The 22,516-nt window shown below is 34.9% G+C and overlaps 1 protein-coding gene across 2 annotated transcripts; it reads left to right on the forward strand.

The window, feature by feature from the left end:
* The first annotated feature begins 549 nt into the window (after positions 1–549).
* LOC128990061 (uncharacterized) lies at positions 550–15,506 on the forward strand. Of its 2 annotated transcripts, XM_054412291.1 has the most exons (6): positions 550–1,030; positions 8,822–10,271; positions 11,178–11,435; positions 12,634–12,872; positions 14,256–14,363; positions 15,003–15,506. In XM_054412291.1, the coding sequence occupies exons 1-6, from the start codon at positions 789–791 to the stop codon at positions 15,148–15,150; spliced, it is 2,445 nt and encodes an 814-aa protein (XP_054268266.1). In that variant the 5' UTR covers positions 550–788; the 3' UTR covers positions 15,151–15,506. The 2 variants fall into 2 exon arrangements, with proteins under 2 accessions (XP_054268266.1, XP_054268267.1); XM_054412292.1 differs by lacking the exon at positions 11,178–11,435.
* The last annotated feature ends 7,010 nt before the right edge of the window (positions 15,507–22,516 follow it).

Genomic DNA, 22,516 nt, shown 5'->3' on the forward strand with positions numbered 1-22,516 from the left:
TTCTTGTTTTGAAACATCGTTGACATCTTTTAGTGCATAAAAGAAGACCACTCTTAATAACTGAAAGTCTACTCCACAACGTAATAATTGTTCATGATTTAACATATTTCTCAGATAAATAGCCTATATTAAATACTTCCTCACTTACTTTATTCGGATTAACATTAAATGTAAAACACACCTACCCCCAGGCTCCCCAGCCCTGCCAATAACCGGTACCCGTATGTTTTAGTTCGGCTAGTTAGTAGCGACCACTGTAGCGACCCGTCCGTGCAATGGTCCGTGCGCACAAAACTTTTGTTTTTATAACTGAAGCTGGCGAGGCGAGGTGGCTGGCAGTTCAGTAAAAAGGGGGGGAAATATCAAAAACCTAGAAGAAAGAAGAAGACGAACTAGAAAAGTTCAGACGCGGAAGAAGAAGAAGCTGAAGCTTGTGTTTGTTTTGTTCGTTTGTTGTTATTGTTATGTTACTGATTGTTTGTGATTGCTAAACCAGTAGTGGAGTAGTGAAATGAAAGCTGAGTGAGTGCTCGCTGATATGCTGTAGAGTGTAGCTGTAGCTGTGACGCCGTTTTTGGTTGAGGTTGAATAGATGTGTTCAAAAATTCACTTTAATGTAGTTACTTTGTCAGGCTATTTCGCTATTTATTCAAAGTGTTAAAACGTGGTTAAGCAATCGAAATATAATTACAGAGCGGTGGCTGGAATAACCTAGTTTTTCTTAAAACTGATAGGCTAAGAAGCTTGAATAGGCCTAAACTTAAGCCTAGACCAAGTTGATTTTTAAAATGGAAGAGCTAGAGGGTATGGAAAGGGTCTATCTCCCAAATTCGGGGGGCTTTGCTAAAAAAGTTTCATGGTGCACTGGAAAGGTGACATTCAAAGAATACTTTCACAAGTATGCTGAAAAGCTGTATGAAATTAAACCCAACAGCAAGACTACAACCAGAGAAATATACAATAACCTTTTAGGCATACAAGGAGAGGAAATTTCAGCTTGGAAGCAGAGAGTTCTCCTGCAAACTATGAAGTAAGTATAATAAGCATTGACTAAACTTATTCTAGCATAGGCCTAACTTAGGCTTATGTAGGCCTTAGTCGGTAGGCCTATAACTATGTAAGATAGCCTAGGCTCAGGCCCACTTTTATAAACGGGCAGACTAGGCGTAGGCCTAAGTTAACTTATGCCCAGGGGCGCCAAAGGTTTGGTGGCGCCCACCAGGTGCCCTCAACCACCGCATTCCCGCACTAACTTAAGTTAGGCCTAGGAAAAAATGGGGGCCCTGCTTTTGGGTTTTCCTAGGGCTCCACTGACCCTTACTGACAAATGAATAATCCAGAAATTTCATATTGCTTACTGGCTTGATGATTAATCACGATCAGCTGTATTGAAGTAAACAGAAATCAGCAGTAAATGACTTCTAATGCTATTCTTATGGAGAACATTTTACGTTATATCTAATTTTGAGCTTTAATTTGAGCCCTCCCCCGTCGTTCTACGACTTCCCAGTCGCCCACAATTTTGACGCAAAGAATCGGCTTACGTAATTAATATATAGACTAGTGGCTTGTAGGGACATAAGTCCCTAAAAAGCTCAAATGGAAAAGAAATTATTGTAATATTTAAACAAATTTAGAATCAAATTATCTGTGTGTCAGGATAGATATCCCAGTACAATAGGCTACTATACATCTTTTGTGTAAAAAAAAAAACAAAAAAAAACTGTTTGTTGTTTGTCTTTGTTTGCTTTTGTTGATATTATTTTCAATAAAGAATTTGAATGATTCCACAGGTTTAACTGCTAAAGGCAGCAAACATGTTTATGAATAAATATTGGTTTATTTACCCTCCAAAGGTCCATAGTTTAGGCCTTAATGTCCACCTATTTTTGGCCCCTTTGCAAGGTTTTATTAAAACGGATCTGAGAAGCTTAAAACAATGTTAATTCTAATGTTCTATATACCATTTTGTTTGGAAAATCATGGGCTTCAATATTATATATAAAACATAAGGAACATTTTTTAAAAACAAAATTTTTAGGTAAAAAAAAATATAATTTCGAAAATTTTCAAAAAAAAAATAAGTTCACGCTCAATGAAATTGTATAAATTATAGGCCTATAAATATTTGAAAATAGCCACTTTGTTCTAAATTTAATGAGGATTACAAATATATAATCATATAGCGAGGTAAGTTATCAAATAAATAAGTTATGAGCGAAAAACGGATTTCAGTACATAGCGTTTAGCTAAGAATGCATAGCCTAACCATAGCTAGGAATCTGGCTGATAATTTACATCAATATCACTACCTACTTCTTCAGGATCATCAACCAGCACTTCAAAACCACTTAAATCTTCTTATAATGCACCACGTATATCACTACTTTTGATTTTTAACACTAAAACAATGATAAACATAATAAAACACATCAGTCATCGGTCCGAGGTTAAGTAACCTGTTTACTAATATGCACGTCAGCTGTCTGCTAACAATTACGATCGGCTCAGAGAACAAACAGCGCTTAGAGACAGACCTTTAGAAAGCTTAGAATCTAATGAAAAGAACGATACCTAACTCGATCCAGTTCAATCCGATTCAGTCAGTCATAGAGCCTTCGCCGTAAACGATGTTTGTGCGTCTTAAACTAGACGCGTGACCCTACACAAAGTGTGTTGTGCGTCTATTTTTTGACGCGTGACCCTCGGAGGGATATGGTAGCTTTGGTTTTTTGGTTAATGGCGATTAAAAGGCTTCCCCGACTGAAATACAGTATCGGAAATTGTCTTCGTAAAATAAGAAAAGGCAAAAAATGGTGTGTTGAGATAAACTTAGTTCTTGATCAAAACCGCTAAATTACCCAGACTATTTGTAAGTCTATGCTCCTTTTGTAAAGGTTTAACAAAATTAGTCATCCCATTGACAGAGCTTAACCATACATTTGTTTCTGATCAACATTAAAAAACCACTAGGCCTATTAGCCTAGTAATTATTAAGTATATGTTAATTATTATGTAAGTTTATGTTGTGGTAATCCTCCTAAAGGTGCGATTGATTTACATATTCTACCAAAAAAGGACCTAATCAACGTCTAATTACTAACTATTTTGCGACTGGTTAGGGTCCCAGTTATTGAAACTTTAATACTTTCTTATGAAATGGCGACCATACAATGTAGGTATCTTAACCCTCCGAGTGTCCATAGTTTAGGCCTATAATGTCCGCCTATTTTTGGCGCATTTGCAAGGTTTTATAAAACCGATCTGAGAAGCTTAAAACAATGTTAATTCTACTGTTCTATATACCATTTTGTTTGGAAAATCATGGGCTTCAATATTATACATAAAACATAAGGAACATTTGTTTCAAAAAAATTTTTTAGGTAAAAAAAATATTTTGGAAAATCTTCCAAAAAAAAAAGTTTGCGCTCAATGAAATTGGATAAATTATAGGCCTATAAATATTTGAAAATAGCCACTTTGTTCTAAATTTTATAAGGATTACAAATATATAATATAAGGAAGTAGATTTGCAAATAAATAAGTTATGGGCAAAAAACAGATTTCAGTACATAGCGTTTAGCTAAGAATGCATAGCCTAACCATAGCTAGGAATCTGGCTGATAATTTACATCAATATCACTAACTTACCTACTTCTTCAGGATCATCAACCAGCCCTTCAAAATCACTTAAATCTTCTTATAATGCACCACGTATATCACTACTTTTGATTTTTAACACTAAAACAATGATAAACATAATAAAACACATCAGTCATCGGTCCGAGGGTAACCTAGCTATTTACAAATACGCACGTCAGTTGTCTGCTACAATTACGATCGGCTCGGAGGACATACAGCGCTGAGACAGACCTCTGGAGAAAGCTTAGAATATAACGAGAAGAACGATACCTAACTCGATCCAGTTCAATCCGATTCAGTCAGTCATAGAGCCTTCACCGTAAACGATGTTTGCGCGTCGAAAAATCGACGCGTGACACTACACAAAGTGTGTAGCGCGTCGATTTTTCGACGATGGACGCTCAGAGGGTTAAGCCAAGTATGAATGGAGATGAGTGTAGGATGAGTGGCGCGATCTTGTAGTCTTGTTAGTGACTAAGGCCGACATTCCTTAGACACAGCTGTTAATTAATAGCCAAAACAGCTAATGACAACTAAGGGACCTACAGTTTATAGTGGAATCCGAACCACATTTTTCCTTGGTATATACGAATTGGTCTAATTATCAGGATAGTACTGCGGATAGTCGTAATACTCACTAGTGCGGACGTTAATCCACACCAGGGAGTATCCCATCCACAGTGCATACCTATAAATATCCACAATTCGTGACCTCCTAGTAGCTGGATTACAGGACGACGCCACCCGTCTAGGAAAACCATGTAATACACAAAACATTCTCTAAAGGATGACTTAGGTTAGCTTGTTCTACTTTGTTATTACTGAAACGCAGCTCCGTGTATTTTAACCCAAATATGAATGAATGAATAGTGTACATTGGAGTGAAATGTTTTGTGTAGCTTTTTTACTGCCTAAAATCAGCTGATTCTACAGCCAGAACAAATAATTAAAAGCTTAATCATCAATGATCAAACTATCAATTATTTGAGACAGCAGCACACGCCTAGCGCGTGGTGAATATGAATACAAGATATAAATATTTTTGGTTAGTTTTAAGAAACGGAAATTAACTATATGTTCTACTGTTATATATTCATATTCAAACATCTTTATTCGTAAATCATGTACATTGGTGGTACAGTGAATAGTGTCAGAATACTTAAAACAAAAATAGGCTACTATTTCTATATGGGAGGTGGAAAATTCATCAAAAGAATATAATGCTAGATTTATTAAATGCTCCTTTAGAATTTTCTTGAATTTAGATAGGTTCGTTTCTTTTTTTATGAATTCAGGGACAAATTTTAGAAAATCATTACCAGCATATGAGGGTTTTTTTTCAGAAAATTTTAATTTGTGAGGCTGGACAAACTCCCTTCTCCTCCTAAAATTATAAGAATGCACTGAATTTATTACTTGCTCAGATTCAATTTTTTTTTTTTGCAATAAGAATTGTTTCATAAATATATTGCCCATAAACTGTAAAAATTTGTAATTTCTTAAAATGTTCTTTTGCCGAATCATCTCGTTTAAGATTAAGCATAATTCTGATAGCTTCTTTTTGTCGCTTCAGAATACTAGGTATCCATATTTAATATTTTTGTTGACCCATATAATGCTAAACCGAATGAAATAGGGAGAGAATGTGTGCAAAATAAAGTATACTGTTTAGGGTTTTCAAATTACAATAAAAGGACATTTTTGATAATGCGAACATTCCAGAGTTAGTTTTGGTTAAAACTTTCTGTGTGTGTTTATCCCAATTCAAATTTTCATCTAGGCCTATTGTTAACACGTTCACCGCGGGCGTATCCGATCGGATACGGGCCGAGCGCTGTTCAGACGCTGCCGTAACCGATCGGATACGCTCGGCAATGCCTTTCGTATATCATTGTTTTTGCTCTAGCGTCGGTCGAAGGCAGACCAATTCCACGTTAGCGTGTAGTGGGTGACTTGCTTTTTGTTGTTTTGTAGGTTGGTGGTAAAATTTCCCCATAAAATCCCCGTCTGGCAAACTTAAAAATCAACTTGTTGTCCCGTCTTTCTCCCTCCAATTGGCAATACGATGGGACCGGCTACGTTCCAAGCAGTGCTGCTATATGTGAGTGTTCAGCGAACTACGTCGACTCTTGTTATAAAACAGGACATCACCGCACGTTATTTGCTATTCGTCATACCGAAATATGAGAGCCAAACACCCGGCAATCGGGTTTGTTCGACGCTGCGAGCTGCGCCGCGCTGAGGCTACGCCTGCCATTTGATGGCCCGCAGCGAACGTGTTAATCCCAGAAAATTGATTTGATGTTCCTTTTGAATGTTATTTGAGTTGTAAGTTATTGTTGGCTCTTTTGTAATTCTGTTCTGTGCTGTTCTGAAATTTATAAATTTATTTTTTTGTGAATTTAATAATAAGTTATGATTGTAGAAATAGTTCCCAATATTCTCTAATTCTACATATGTAAGAATTTCAGCTTCTTCTGGAGAGTTAGATGATACAATCAAATTAGAATCATCAGCGTAAAGACATAATTTAGAATTTTGCTTGTAGGTTAAAGTATCTTCCATGCCCTTAAGGAACATAAAAAAAGCAAAGGCCCGAAAATTGAACCTTGTGGCACCCCAAATTTAATTGGTTGATAAGTTGATGATGATTTGATAATTCTATTATGAATTGTCAGCTGGGTAATTTCCACGAATTGAGATCTATTTGTCAAATAGGAAGAAAACCAAATAAGAGCTCTTTTTGATATTCCAATTATTTTAAGCTTTTCTAGTAATTTACTATGTTTTACACTATCAAACGCTTTAGAAAGGTCCATAAATAGTCCTATGCCAATTGTATAATGTCCTTTGTCTACTGATTCAATAAAAGAAACAGCTGCGCTCACAACTGATCTTCCATTCCGGAATCCATGCTGATTATCATCCAAAATATTACATTTTTCCAAGAACTCTGAATTGTAAGTATACGGCTTTTTCATACACTTTAGAAATTGAAGGAAGAACAGACAGTGGGCGATAATTGGATATATTTTCAGGGTCATTTTTTTTTTTTGTAAAGGAATTATTTTTGCCTGCTTTAATATGTTAGGAAAAATGCCTGAAACAAACGAAGAATTGATCAGATGACAAACAATTTTGCTGATGTAGGTTTTTGCAGCCTTTATTATTGTTACAGGAATTTCGTCATGCCCACTGGAGTGTTTATTTTTTAAAGATTGAATTATTTTTTCCACCTCCCTTTCAGTGATCGGTTTCAGTTCAAATTTTGGCTTTACAAACAAGTCATCGATAAAATCAGCTTTTACACCATCTGTCACATTCTGATTGTTACAATTGAAATTTAAATCTAAATCTGTAACCATGTTGCTAAAATAACCATTAAACATATTTGCAATTTTTCCAGGGTCTAAAATTGTTTCTGAATTTTGTTTAAAAATTATATTTTCTAATGGTTTCTTGTCATTTTCCCCAACTTCAGAGTTAATTATATTCCAGACAGTTTTCTGAATGTTTTGGGAATTTCCAATTTTTTTTTTTTTTGGAATTATCTGTGTTTTATAGGTGCTCCCTTTACTACGTGCATGCTAGGCTATATTGGTTTTACCTTTTTTGCTTGGAGCAACAAAGTACCTTAAGTACTTAATGAACAAATACCTGTACGAACCTACTTCATCTTTATTCCCAAATTGTTTTCTAAGAGTAACCGTTTAGGTTATTCCACTTCATACAAAATATTGATTAAACACTACAATAAATCTCAAATATAAATGTTAGTAAATTTACAAAAAAGACTGGAATAAATATTTAACATATGTTTTGAAATAAGAACAAAGAAGATCTTCATTTAATCTTGAATCGTTTCTTTAATCTTGAAAACAACTTGTTTCAACTTTGACATAAGTAAAAAGTCTTGATTATTATGGGTAACGTTATCCCTTTATATAGTTGGTTTTATACAGTATACATTACTGTACATTGCAGAATTGACTGAATGAGCAATCCAAATGTAGCCTAATATTGCTTACTTGCTTAATGATAAATCACGATCAGCTGTATTGAAGTAAACAAAAATCAGCAGTAAATGCCTTCTAATGCTATTCTTATGGAGAACATTTTACGTTATATCTACTTTTGTATTAAGATTTTGGGAATAACACTATTTTTCCCGCCGTCACGGGATCGAAACCTTTAATTTGAGCCCTCTCCCGTCATTCTACGACTTCCCAGTCGCCCACAATTTTGATGCAAAGAATCGGCTTACGTAATTAATATATAGAATAGATAGATTGGTTCCCTATTTAAATAACATTAGATTTAATTAGTGCTTATGTTTGCTGCTACGGGGAAGGTAAAAGTGTCTTTTGACCATACGTCAATAGTAGCCTATAGGATGAAATAAATAAATTTGCCAAATTTTATCAATATATATCCATAAACAAGTAAACTACAACAATTTTCATTTTCTCCATAAGAATAACATGGGAATTTTAAATTACACTATTTTTGAATTTTCTCCGTGACCGTTAGGCATACAACAGCGCTTCAATAGCCTATATTAAATTATTTCATTTTTTAAGCTCTACATAACGGTAGAGCTTAACTCGGCAACGTTGTTGAAGTAACCAGATGAGGCAACCTGTTATTGACAGGCGAAAAACTTTACGTTGCGTTGCTGGAATACAACTTTAGGCTAAATAACATCTCTAATTTCATCCCATGTGTTAAAGTTGCCACCAGTTTTTTAATCGGAATCATAGTTGTTTTAAGCCACCAGCAGATGGTGATGATCTCAATTAATAATTTTTGTCGAATACACAAACTTTTTCACCTAGTCAAACTGATGGAACCACTTATTGTGAGCTACAGTAGCAACTTTTATGATCCGACAACTATGTCAGCTACGACAAATGAGGAAGGTAGAAAATATAATTTTTGAAGGTAGTGCATTCTGTTACTGGCTGACAAAACTATGATAAAAAGTTGCCAGGTGGAGGTGGCCTTAAGTTGGAGAGGTGGTGAGGTTGTAGATTAACCTAAAATAACTAAGTTAATATTAACCTCCAATAAAAAAAAACAATTTTTACAGCAGTAACATTAAACGTACTTTTTAGTTTATTACTAAATTTTAAGTTTTTTAATACACTTATACTATTGATTGTTTTTTTTTTTTTTACAGTCCAAGACAATTTTATACTATGCCTATTGATGTTTCAACAAATGAACTCATTGGTAATGAAAGTAAGCCGTCAACTTCAACAGAAAAAAGTAAGCCTTCCACTTCAACAGGAAAAAGTAAGCCTTCCACTTCAACAGGAAAAAGTAAGCCTCCCACTTCAACAGGAAAAAGTAAGCCTTCCACTTTATTAGAAAAAAGTAAGCCCTCTACTTCAACAGAAGCTGGAAAGTCAGGGCCAACAAATGATTGCAAAACATCACAAAAACAAAAACGCCCTACAAAAAAAGTATCAAAGAAATTCTCCCATAGCACTTCTAGAAAAAAAATTGGCAACTTGTCAAACAAAAAGGGTAGGCCTAAAGGCTCCACATCAAAATCAAATGTGGCAAAAGAAAATGAAAATGTTGTTCGTAAAGAAATTAGCGACCACAAGAAAGACAATGAACCATCATCTGAATTAGGACTAGTTGATGTTATGTTGAGTTTGCCCTCTACTTCAAAAGGTGGCCTGCTTAAAAAAACACAGGAAAATTCAAACAATCAAGATACAGCTTCAATATCATCTTCTGTCATAAGTGATGAGATTGATAAAAACGTCAGTGTTTTCGTTGACTCTAACCGTAGTGTAGCGACTGCTATATTTCTAACACCCTCGGATACATCTGAAAACCAATCGCAAGAAACAATTGTATCCACAAATAGCTATGATTCTTTCATGGCACCCTTACCTGATGCTCCAAGAAATGTGAATAATGACGATCAAATTCCAACAAGTTCAAGTTTTCCTGGTCAAGAAAACCTACCACAAGAAACAATCACTTCAATAAAAAGTTGTGATTCTGTAGCATCCGAATCTGCTGCACCAACAAATGCTGATAGTGATTATGAAATTCCAACCTGTTCAAGTTTTCTTGGCCAAAGAACCATATCACAAGAAACAATCCCATCCATAAAAAGTTGTGATTCTGTAGTATCCGAACCTGCTGCACTAACAAATGCTAATAATGATTATGAAATTCCAACATGTCCAAGTATTCCTGGTCAAGAAGATGATGAAAATATTTCTTCAAAAAACAAAGGGCTTCGGCGAAGTGCACGCATTAGGGTAAAAACTGAACAGATTGATTATAATGAGCAGGAGGAGGATAATGATAAATCTGACATGAAGCAATCCAACACGGAAAATAAGAAATCCAACACGGAAAATAAGAAATCCAACACGGAAAATAAGAAATCCAAGACACAAAATAAGAAATCCAACACGCAAAATAAGCAATCTAACACGCAAAATGAAAGTGATTCTAACATGGATGAACAATCCTCCTCAGACGAAAGTGAGGTTGATATGCAATATAAACAACGTACTACTGCTGAGATCATTCATGAAATCAATCAAAGAGCTCCCAGCCAAAACAGAAAGAATTGCTCTATTAGAGGGATGACGATGGTCGTAAGTACTTTACAATTATTAGTATTTATAAAAATTAGTTAAGTTAAAACTATGTTGAGAATAACAAACGTTGATTGTTGTTAAGTGCCTTCCCGAAATTTGAGCAGGTTTAATGTTAAATTTTATTTTTCTGCGTTGAAGTTTTCAATATTCTTTTCTTTTAATTGTTTTCAATTCCCAAGCTGGACTAGACTTAGACGAGAGTAGAGTGAGAGTGAGTCAACCATCTATTTTGTTGAGGTGCTTGTTATAAAAGCTGCATATTAAAATCAATTAGTTTGTATTACATGTCAGCGACAGCACTCATGCATCAGCATTTTCAGTTAATTTTGACTGATATTTTTGTCTTGCAAATGCACACAAAGTGAGGTTCCGAGACCTCTATAAAATAGTTAATTTGAAATATTAATACCATTAATTACGGTACACATTATGACAATTAAAATTTTTGTATTTTGACTTAGTTTTGTTACGCTTCTCTCCATGTGGGGGGGGGAGAAAGGAGTTAGTTGATGATGAATATACAGTAGTTGGATTTTATTTAGTCGTATATACATATATGTATGTCCTAACGAGCAGTGCTCGATTTGTAAAAATTGAGGTGCCGGAACACTATGTCAATATTTATCTTTCCAAAAGAGATGTACCAGAACGCCGTTCCGCCGCAAATCGAGCACTGCTAACAAGTATATGTACATAGAGGTAAAACTTCTCGTTGTTGATCATTTAAGTGTATGATTACTTTTCTTTGCACTGGGTGGAACTTTCGCATTTCACATTGTAACAAACCGTGTTTGTCATATTTTTGGGCCAACTGGTAAGCATTGTTAAAAAATTTTAAATTACAAAATTAGTACGGTAACTAACTTTGTATAAGCCTACAATCACCTATTTTTTTTCTTTTAGGACACAACTCAGAGGTATGGAAAAAGAAATTTGTTACCAAGAGAACATTTTCTTGTCAGTTTTCGAGTTCATAAGCCCTTTAAACATGCTCCAGGATTAAAAAATTTTCGTATTGGAAAGTGCTTGCAAGAAATTGACGTGCTTAACTTCCAAACTCTTTTTAACTTGCGGCAAAAAATTATGTGTGAATTAGACTACCAAACAACAGATGGTGAAATCAGCGAATGGCCTTTTGATAAGAAACAAAATTTGGCAAAGGTAAGTGTGTCTTTACATGGAATGAACTATTGTACTGAGCCATGAATGCCGATCTTATCTCTATGGATATATTTCTGGGTAATGCATCCCTCAGGTCTTTACAGTTTATATGTTCCACCAAAAGCTCCTAACAAAAAGACATGTTTCTGTATATATTTGAGTAGCAGCGTAGTTATAGTGAACCAATAAACAGAAGGTATCTGTTTATTAGTCAATACCAAAAATGGAAATTTTTAGATTGTGCATGTGATTGAAAGGGGATGTGGATATGGGATTTTTGGCTCTCAAATCTCTGCTTTCCTAGTAAAATAAAACTTCAATTGGATTCAACTGTTTTAGTAACACATTATAGCAAGGTTTAAATAGCTATTTATTTATACAAGAATGATAAAATCAGATTTTCTCGGCCCCGTAAGCGGGAATTTTGTTTTGGCTTTGTGGAAACACTGTACACAGGCATCTCACTCATCCATCTTGCTCTCATAGCTGATTAAACTCAACGAAGCGTGTGCCTGATTGATTGCTGTCTATAAAGTAGGCTTAATTATACTTACTATAAACAGGAAATGTTCCATGGCTCAAATAAGTTATCCCTTAAAGTTTAAATAATAGCGCATTGGAATAAAAACACAAATTGACAGGAAAAATGGTCTTCTGCCCTCCGGAGTATGTCTTATCACCTGCTTTACCCACCTGCTTTTGAATGATGTGTAGGTATCTTGGGTACGCTCTCTGATTCTAGTAGCGGCCCTTTTTATGGTAGGTGTGTGGTTGTTGGTGGAGTTGTCATTCGGTTGATAGATGACGAGTTGTTGTAATTTGGTTGTTGGTGCGTGTCCTCTTTGATCCATCTTTGAGATCAGGTGTCTTTTTAATGCACATACGTTGGTGATGTTCTGTGCATTGTGCAGTCTTGTATGAAGGAGTTTTTCTTTTCTAGTTCTTCGTTCCATGCAAAACTACTACCAGTTTGCTGGTTATGGATTCCGTTACTTTGGCTCATCAACCCGGGATGTTTTAAACACATATTGATTCTTGTGTGAGCATGCACTATTACTGATTCACTAACTTTGTATCTTTGTGTATGGTACTTGTTGCATAATGGTTTTTGCCGTAAATAAATAGAATTTTGGTGATTTTAAAGATACAGAGGTTTGAATTAGTATCCTATCCTAAAAGTGTTTTTTTTTTTTTTCAGGATACGTACAAGTCGGGCATGTTTTACATCGACAATACCTTCTACATTGACACCGTAGAGGGCACTGAAGATTACTCTGAACCCATCAAAAAGTGGGCTCAAGAAAATCATATTGATGTTGGTAAAACAATGGCAATGCATGATAGAAAAGTGGAGGACCTCAGGGTTAGGTTTGGCTACCCTTACGTCTACATACATCAGGGCAGCTGTGAACACATCATCATGATAAGCCAAGCAAGGTGAATGCCAATCATTTATCACATCTTGATTTCCTTTTACACTAGTATGCGATATTACTTACTTGATACTTGGATTCTGCAGCAGAGACCGACAAAGGCAAAAGATATTGTGTCATATATTAAGCTAAATTGAAAAAAAAATGATTACGACGAGTTGCTAAAAAATAGTGTTTCATATATTTCACTATAGGTCTGCCTACATAAATTCTTAGTGTATCTTTAAAAGCCCCCAGTAGTTGGTTCAGCTTGCACACTCTAGCTGGGAGTGTGTTGTAGATCTTCCTGGTGCACTAAGGTTACCAGGCAAAAGGAAATCTGTGTAGGTCAAGGAGATGGCCATGTTATGTGTGTTGGTCCTTGCGTCGAGCAAGTTTAGTTGAGTTTCCCTTGAGTAATACCATGCTACTAAGCTGTACAAGCTGTAAACAGTCAGAACTTTTAAGTCTGCAGTGGCCATGAAACCTGGCAGACGTAATCATTCTCTACATCATCTTCTGAGGTAGCAAGATGTTGTGTTGCAGTTGAATGGCCCCAGAGTGTGATACCATATCTTATGTGGCTTTGAAAAAGAGTATGGTACACTGACTAGTGACTATATACAGTTTAGAGATAACCTGCCCAAGTACCACGTTATCAAGGTAAGCAACAAGCTCAAGCTCCCTAAAAAGGTACACTGTTATCGTGAGCTTGTTGCATATCTGGATAACGTGGTACATCCAGGTTAAGCTGGGGTCACAACATAGTCAGCAATTCTGAGCAATAAACCCTACGCAATTTTATTGTGGTTTTGTTGCTGCCATTTTTCTCACATATTGTTTTGGTAGAAGTATTTTACTCATCAACATTTGGTGCAAAAATTGTAACTTTAGCTGTTTTCTAGAGGGTAAGGTTTCTTAATCTGAGCGTTTCTGGGATTTGTAATTTCCAGCTTTAAAATTTGTATACATCATGTTCAGCGTTATTTGGAATTCTTATTTTGTATGTCCTCAAAACACCTAGTTTTCAATAAACACTAGTGCTTAAAGTATGTTGTCTTTACTGCTTTGAGTTGTTTTATAATTTCAACCATAACTAAGACAAATAAAAACAGATTAAGAGAGCTTCCCTGTTGGAATGTTTTAGCCTAGGCAATGTGTTAGGCCCCACCTAGACACAACAATGTTATTAATGTTGTGGCATTCCAGGTATAACATCTTTACTGTTTTCTTCCTTCATTTACAATTAACTTAAAAAATGGTGTAGAGTTCTTATGTTAAATAACCAATGAGAGGTCAAGAATAAACAAAAAAAGGATACAAACCAAGGATCCCTAAAAATAATTGTTTATTTGGATAAAGTTCTACTACCTCATCCACACCTTTAACTAACATTGGTTTTTTTCAGATTTCTTACTGAGAAACACTCTCTGCACTCTTCTGACTATCCGAATATCACTAAAACGAGTCGTTCTTCAATAAGCTACTGTTTAATATGCACCAAGAAACCAGCCGAGTAAGTAGGCCTACTGTTTTACAAAACTATAATTTTTAACTCCTTAGTTGTAAAATTATGTAAAAGCAGACCTTTTGTAGTTATTTTTGCTATTACTATGCAAGTTGTCCAGTCAACCCGGAAACCAGGAATACCATGAATTGTATGTAAATCTTTGCGTTGTTATGTCAAGGAAGTGAATCACTCGTGGAAATGATCACAATGATGAATAATCACGGATGTTGCCATAATTTTTATAGATAATCACAGTTGTGCACAAATTATCGTAATTCTGGCTAGGCCTATGTCTTTGATAGATGATGGCGGATATTGATATGGTTGCTGGAGATGATCACGCTTGTTGTCGCAAACATGGAAAGACATAACGGATGTTTCTGTGATAGCGGGTAATCATAAAAGATGTTGCCAGCATTGCTGGAGGTGATGACGAATGTTGTTAAAGTATATATTGTGGTTGTGCTGTTGGTTGGCTTTTCATGATGTTTTTACTGATTATAGTTGTCAATCCTACAATGTTTAAATTGGACGTTGACCAAGTAACATGACTATTGCCACTTTTAATCAATCAATAGTTATTTCAAATTTTTTCTTATTAAAATTAGCTTTTATTAAATGCTAACACTGTTGTTATTGTTTCAGTCGAATTGTTATGGGCAGTGATCGTATGCCGCACGACGTGAACCTTATGTGCCAAGATTGTTTTATATCTTACCATTACGTCGGAACACAGAAAATTGGTAGATTCAAGGCCTACAAATGGAATCAGAGAGCACTCCTATTTAATTAAGTTTGTTGAACACTATAGATTAAGTTATGCCTTCTAGCTATCTGAGGCCTAAATGCCTCCATGTGTGATATAAATTAATTATTTAGTGTTTTGTTACTACAGAGGTAAGGATTTGCTGTGATGGAAATAGCCTTTTTGTAAGGAATTTAGTGTTTTTAAACAAGGCTCGTAGTTTTCATTTTAAACAAAAGTGGTAGGTACTTCTGGTACCTATATTGATTACAATGATTGATGTTTAATGTATTGTTTTAGTCCTAGCTGGTTCTTTCTACCGGACACTCTGTATTTTGCATTTGTCTTCTTAGGAGCCAGTTTGTAAAAGTTGAATTCTTTTGAAGACATGTCTTCTTTGATGTTTATGTTTTATATTTATTTGTTTTTACCACACCAGCTCTTTTTGGAACCTAAAGACAGGTGAGTAAGACAGTGGTGAAAACTAATACTTGCAATATTCAGTAGTTTCAAACTTAGCCGCAGTTCTGTGAACATTGTCTTCACTTTGATATCGATTGGCAATCGTAATCCTAAAATCAAAAACATGGTGCTGTTGATGCTGTGTTTTTTTATTGATTAACTGATTTTGAGAGGTTTTTTTTCTCAGACAACCTTATTTTCTCATTGTAATTTAAATTTGCATTAATTTTAGAGTGTAGTGAAAAATATCCAAGTGTTAACACCTTTTGTGAAAACGTTTGCAATCTTGGTTAGTCTTGGTTGTTTTTTTTTTTTTTTTTTTTTTATTTGACAGTGTAATATAAACTAAGGAAATGCATTCATTTAGACAACAGTGGTGTGCAATTGGTGTTTAAACATTGAGCATTCGGGCACCTTGGGGCACTTGTATCTAGAGCACAGTATGGAGGTCTAATTTTCAAACAACATCTGAGGGCATATTCTGGTAATTTCAAACGAAGGCTGACTTCCAAGTTGCTTAGAGTCTATGATTTGTCAGCGGAGACCTGTAACTAAACATATCCACAGAAATAGTCTGTTGGCATAATATCACTTAATTATCAACGCCAGTTAGTTATACCTTCACCTTTTTAAACGATATGATAATCTATCAATCGTTTCTCTCAAAAGAATCACCAGTATGCATGTCTGGCTGAATAATGGTTTAGTTACGGTAAGGCACAAAACAACTGCGTATCATTGATTGGCAGTGATCTAAATTTAACGGTATGTAAATTATACCACAAGCTGGAATGTGTGTTCAAAAAAATGATTTCCAGACTGTTTCCTAAAGGAAATAAAATTTGTTTTATCACTGTAATATAAATTGTTTAAAATATATACATATATTTTAAATCACAGCACTAAAACACCCCTTGCGATTGCAAGTGCAAACTCCATTTTCAGCCCTCAGTGAAAATATACTGGTTTGTAATGTAATGTCATAAATATTTAGGTTTTTATGTTACGACAACTCCATGTCTTATTTTAATATTAAATACTTCTGAGACTGATTTCAGAGACTGATGTTAAGTTTAGGTGTTAAGTTTAGTGTACTTTTATGACAGTATTACACTTACATTTTTGTATTGAAGTGTCAGTTTTATTATCTGAAATCCACCTTAGTTTCCTAAAAGTTAGATAAGGTAGGGAAACTTATTTCAGACTGATTTGTTATGTAAAAGGATCTGGTAGATGTTATGATGCAATCAAAACTAGAGAACTACTTTTCCTGGTAACAAATTTTGCAAGGTTTTGTTTTGTGATTCTAAAAATAAAATCTCTAAAACAAATATACTATTTTTGGATCTTTCCAGAAACATTTGTTGTTCCATCATAAGTTCTTGTTCTTGATTTCTTTGTTGAAATTTTATTTAAATAATAAAGATGTCATAAAAATAATGATTTTCTATAAATACTAGCAGAATAATGACAATTTAGGTTTAGTTATTGACCTTAATTACCTCTGACTGAACTAAATTAATTGTTTGACTGTAGGGTTAGGGTTACTTAAAACCGGGAAAAGGAAAAGGGAGCCTATTTTTTTTTACAAAGAAAAAAGGAATTTGATAATGTAGGTAGAAAAACTATTTCAGCAGGGACAAAAAAGTGGCTGATCACATTCCTAGGGATATGCCTTTACTACAAATCTTGTGGATAACCTAAAGAAAAAGGCAAAACGTTTCATATCTAGTTATAAAATTAATCTTGTCTTAGTTAAATCATTAACCTTTTCTCTCATCCATCTAGTTTGGTGAAAAACATAGGCAGGCAACTCTTCATCACCCATAACTTTCAAAAGAACTACGGTTTTCTCTAAACTAGCTCTAACAGAGAGTTATGGTGATGGGTGGAATCCGATTTCGTCAGTTAAGAACTAACTGTAGTTAGAGCGAGGCTTAACGGCGGTTTAAGTATTTGGTGAAATCGGGCCTTAGTCGGTAGATGTCTTCAATTGTGGGTAACAGACCACTTCAGTACCAAGAGGCTGATCTTTATGTGGTACCGTACTCTTAAGACTCCAACGGGTTAAAGTCTGCCTGCTTCATGCTATCCTTGTCCAGTGAGTCATTAAATCAATGATTGAAACAAATTAGGCCTACACAGCAATTATTATTTTTTTAGAATACCAATTAATAATGTTATATAGGGAAGCAAAATAGCATAAGTTTGGGATTCAGCTGGTTAGGAATATTTTTGCATCAACATGATCCTTTTCTCTCAGATTGAAAACTATGGTGGAGTTTTTCTCATTATTAACTCAAATTTTTCGTAAAGCCAAATTATTGAAGATTTAGCCTACTTTTTTCTAGCCCACTGAGTAATAACATAACAACTCCCATTTCAATCAACTGAAGTAACAATGGCCAAGATGGTTGAAAAGAAGGAAGCTATAGCTTGCACCTTCCCCATAGTACCGTAAAGTATGTATAAAATAAACACAGGCTAGGGAACAAAATAGCCCCTTGCCTGTGCTGTGGTATTTGAAAAATGTAAGGGAACCGCAATAACCGGTAGGTCGGGTGCACTGGCACTCTGATTTTTATTGGTGCCCCCCATTCATCGGTTTCAGATTGTCCTCTCTGGCGCCATTAGCTTGATGGGATTACTTGATACTTACTTGCTTGATACTTGATGTGTTGCCACTGGAAGCGCTGCTGCGCCGTGGACGTCAGTTTTTTTTTTTCTTTTTATTTCTTTTCTATGGATTTACTATAAAGTCTTCAATTTTATATAACGGGGATTCCGTTAATATATTCTTCAATTTTTCTTTGAAAGATTCCATCGAAGGTTCTTCCTTAATCTCATTTGGTAGTCTATTAAAAATTGTTACACACTGATAGTGAGGGCTATTTCTTGCTAAAGTTGAATTAATCTGAGGTACATGTAAATTTTTCTTCTGTCTCGTATTAATGTTATGGACGTTGTAATTTTGAATAAAGCATTGGGGAGATTTCTTAACTGTTACTGCTGCTTCAAATATGTAAAGAGACGGTAAGGTTAAAATTTGCAGTGATTTAAAAAAAGGTGCACATGGTGTTAAGTAATGTTGCTTACAAATTGTTCTAACTATTCTTTTCTGTAGGATAAAAACTCTCTTTGCATCAGGGCTATTTCCCCAAAAGAGTACGCCATAGGCTATTACACTCTGAAAGCACCCATAGTATATTTTTAGTAATACTTCTTGATCAACTATGTTTTGGAGTCTTCTTACTAAGCAGTATACAACTTTCAGACATTTTATCATACCATCATTATCTTCAGTCCAGTGCAAATTTTCTGTAATTGTAATTCCAAGATATTTGGTACTATGGTTGATTTTGATGCTATTTCCATTCATTTTGAGTAAAGGTGAACAATTTGGAATTTTCCTATTGTAAAAATGAAGAACATTTGTTTTGCTTTGATTTAGTGTTAATCCATTTAAGCTGCACCATGAAACAATTTCATTTATTCCCTGTTGAGCTTCATCAATTACTTCTTTGATAACTTTTCCTGTAAATAGTTGACTGATGTCGTCTGCAAAGAGCCAAATATTACCCTTTGTCACTGAGCATGGCAGATCGTTAATAAAAAGCAGGAAAATTATAGGCCCGAGGTTTGAACCTTGCGGGACACCTGTGTTTATCAAAGGAGAAATTTTTGACTTGACAAATTTTGATGTCTGGTTTGAATCTGTATATTTTATAGAAACTACTTGTGTTCGATCTTGAAGAAAAGACATTATCCAATCTAAAGCTGTATTTCTTATTCCCATACTAATTAGTTTAATCCTCAGTTTACAATGATTTATGCAGTCAAACGCTTTAGTCATATCATAGAATAGACAAAGATTTTCTTCCATAAGATCCAGATTTTTATAGACTGACCCCAAGAGTGTAGGAAATGGCATCAGACGTAGATTTACCCTTACGGAATCCAAATTGTTTATCAGTAATAACATGATTTATTTCTAAATAATTTATAAGTCTATTTATGAAAATAATCTCAAAGACCTTAGAGAAAACCGATTGTACAGCAACAGGTCTGTAGTTATTTACAAGTTTCTTTTCATTCTTCTTATGAATTGGTACAACTTTTGAAGTTTTTATTTGATTTGGAAACACTCCTGTGCTTAGTGATTTATTAATTATTTTTGTAAGGGGTTTTACAACAATGGTGTTACAATATTTAAGTAAGTAGCAAGGTACCTCATCAATTCCAGCGCATTTTCCTCTTCCTACGTGATTTAGAACAGACATCACCTCTTCTTCTGTCGTATGGGGCAGGTTCATTTCCACTTCATTTATATTTGCATCATTTAGATCAACTCCAGTCGACGCAGCAGCAGCAATCCTATTTACTTCCTCCACAAAAAAAGAATTAAACAACTGTGCAACCTCAAAGGGGTCGTGAATTAGCCTATCACCCTCCAACATGGACATGTTTTCGCAGCCGCCCGCACCATCATCCGTCAGGTCCCTGACAACCCTCCACGACTCCCTGCTCACATTTTTGGAATTTACAATTTTATCTCTGTAGAAATTTTTTTTAGAGTTTTCAACCAGCTGAGAGTGTCTTCTTATTTCATTTTTATATCTAATTTTTATTTCATTATCATTTTTTGATTGTCTAGTCTCCCAATAGGTGTTCATCACTCTCTCCTGAGATTTCTGCAGTTCATCATTCATCCATCCTGTATTATTACATTTTTTATTTCCAGCTTTCTCAAGGGAAAGCATGAGTCAAAAGCAAATAAAAATGTAGAATAAAATTCATTAAACAATTCATCACATGTCTTGTTTATGTCCAAATCTTGGTTAAGTTTTAAGTTGAGGTATATACAAAGAGCATCAATAGATGATTGATTTATCTTCCTTTTAACTATACTTCTTTTTATAGTTTCATTTTTGTTAACTTTAAAAGACATCATTAAAAAACAATGGTCGGACAAAAATGTAGGTCTAACTTCCGTATTACTGACTTCTATTCTGGGGTCAACCACAATGTAATCTAGTAAACTACTAGACTCATTTGTTATTCTTGTTGGATCTTTAATTAAATTTGAAAGTTCATAAGAACAGAAAACATCATTCAATGCTCTCATATTATAGCTATCCTCCAAACCATTTATATTAAAATCCCCTGTAATAATTACAGGAAAGTCAAATTTACAGCTCAACATGTTCATTGTTTCGTCAAGTGATTCAATAAAACTGTCTAAGTTACTCTCATAAGGTGGACGATATATTGTCAAGACAACAAATTTAAAATCTAGACGTTGTAACTAATCAGTGTTGCACAGCATTCAAATTTTCCCTCTAAGGCTATCGAGTTCATACATTCAATATTTGATGCCTTCAATAATGGTTTGTCTTTTATCAAAATCATTACTCCTCCACCCACTTGGTTCACCCTACAATAGGTGGCAGCAACTCTGTACCCCTCTATTTTAAAACACTTAACCTTTTCATCTGTAAGCCAAGTTTCAGCTACACATAAAACATCACATTTATTATCCTTTAGAAAAACTTCTAGGTCGTCAATTTTCTTAAAAATAGATCTAACATTAACAAAACCTATGCTAAGTAGGCCTACTTGCCTAGATTTGATCATTAGCCTAGGCCTAGGCCTCACTAGTTTTTTTGACTATCAATGGAAGCCACTGACCTTTTTTGTAAGTATTTGTTAACCAAAATACCTTCAGGCCAAACATTAGTGTTTGTTGGAGCTCAAAATAATCCTCAAATCCAAGCTTGAAGTTCTTCATGGTTTCCAGCCTATCGCTGCAGCTAAGACAAAAAGACACATCCACTTTATTATTTTGTCGCCCATTTCATTAATAACATTGATTGACCATAAATACACAGCCATACATTAAAGAGAATAGGAAACTCGCTTTTGGGACGACCATTGTGTGAATTCATCTCTGATATGTTGGAAGAGCTCAAACGTGAGGAAATTCCTATCTAAAGGACGCAGGAGTCTCCCTCCACTTGAGCGTTGTTGTAGTACGTACATGATGTCGTACCCAGCAGGGCAGCTGCCCCCCTAGAAGCAGGATAAGGTATAAAAATTGAGATCCAAGAAAAATTTTATTAGTATGAGAAAAGATGAGTAAAATAGACTGATTTTTATAACATTTTTTGACACGTTATCAATTTTTCATTAGTTTCTGAGTTATTTCTTCAATAAAATAAAAATTCCTACAATAGTAATAAACAGACCAATCTTGCAATATGTATAAACTAACAACTTTGTGTAGTATAATGAATTAATATAATGGTTATTTGTGCAACTAGTGAGCAAAAGGAGCAATTGACTCACTCGAGACGGCTCGTGAGGAATGTTTTCTTGAGTGAGGCAATTGCACTTTGCTCTCGAGTTGCACATTATATTTTTCCTACAGTTACCATAAAACAAATTGGCAAAGAAACGTAGCATATTTTTACACAGAAGTGAACTTTAAATATGACATTTAATGTGAAGTAACAAAACAACAGTACAACAGCTGACCAGCTGATTTACAGCCGGTGCTGCCAACGTATTTCGCGCGCATACGACCTTGTCTGCATGTTACGCGCTCACTATTTCGTGCCTTCCCGTTGCAAATCTGGTGTGAGACAAAGTAATTAGAGTGAGACAATGTTAACATTGTCTCACTGATGAGCGAATTGGCCACTTTGCTTTCTCAAATCAGTGAGAGAACATGTACATTGTTAGGTAACTGTAGGAAAACCTATTTTTTGTAACATTATTTTGTCTTCATTTGCCTTCCGCAACAATAATGTAACGAACAAAATTCCTCTACGGCATACGTTATCAGGCATTTTTCAAAATAGTTTACCACACATTTTGGGTGTTATAAATGGATGTGAAAAGTTGGCATGGACACAAAAATACAGTTAAATTTTTATTGTACAGCTAAGCAACC

Source organism: Macrosteles quadrilineatus, unplaced genomic scaffold (genome assembly GCF_028750875.1).
Source record: "Macrosteles quadrilineatus isolate MER2022 unplaced genomic scaffold, UCM_ALF_1.0 Scaffold_3__2_contigs__length_128488019, whole genome shotgun sequence".
NCBI classification, from domain to species: domain Eukaryota; kingdom Metazoa; phylum Arthropoda; class Insecta; order Hemiptera; family Cicadellidae; genus Macrosteles; species Macrosteles quadrilineatus.

Bases quoted from the DNA above. Each gene is read 5' to 3' on its own strand.
- LOC128990061 (XM_054412291.1), top strand. From the start codon at position 789: ATGGAAGAGCTAGAGGGTATGGAAAGGGTCTATCTCCCAAATTCGGGG. The intron at 12,873-14,255 runs GTGAATGCCAAT...GGTTTTTTTCAG, and splicing joins ATCATGATAAGCCAAGCAAG to ATTTCTTACTGAGAAACACT. The intron at 14,364-15,002 runs GTAAGTAGGCCT...TTATTGTTTCAG, and splicing joins TGCACCAAGAAACCAGCCGA to TCGAATTGTTATGGGCAGTG.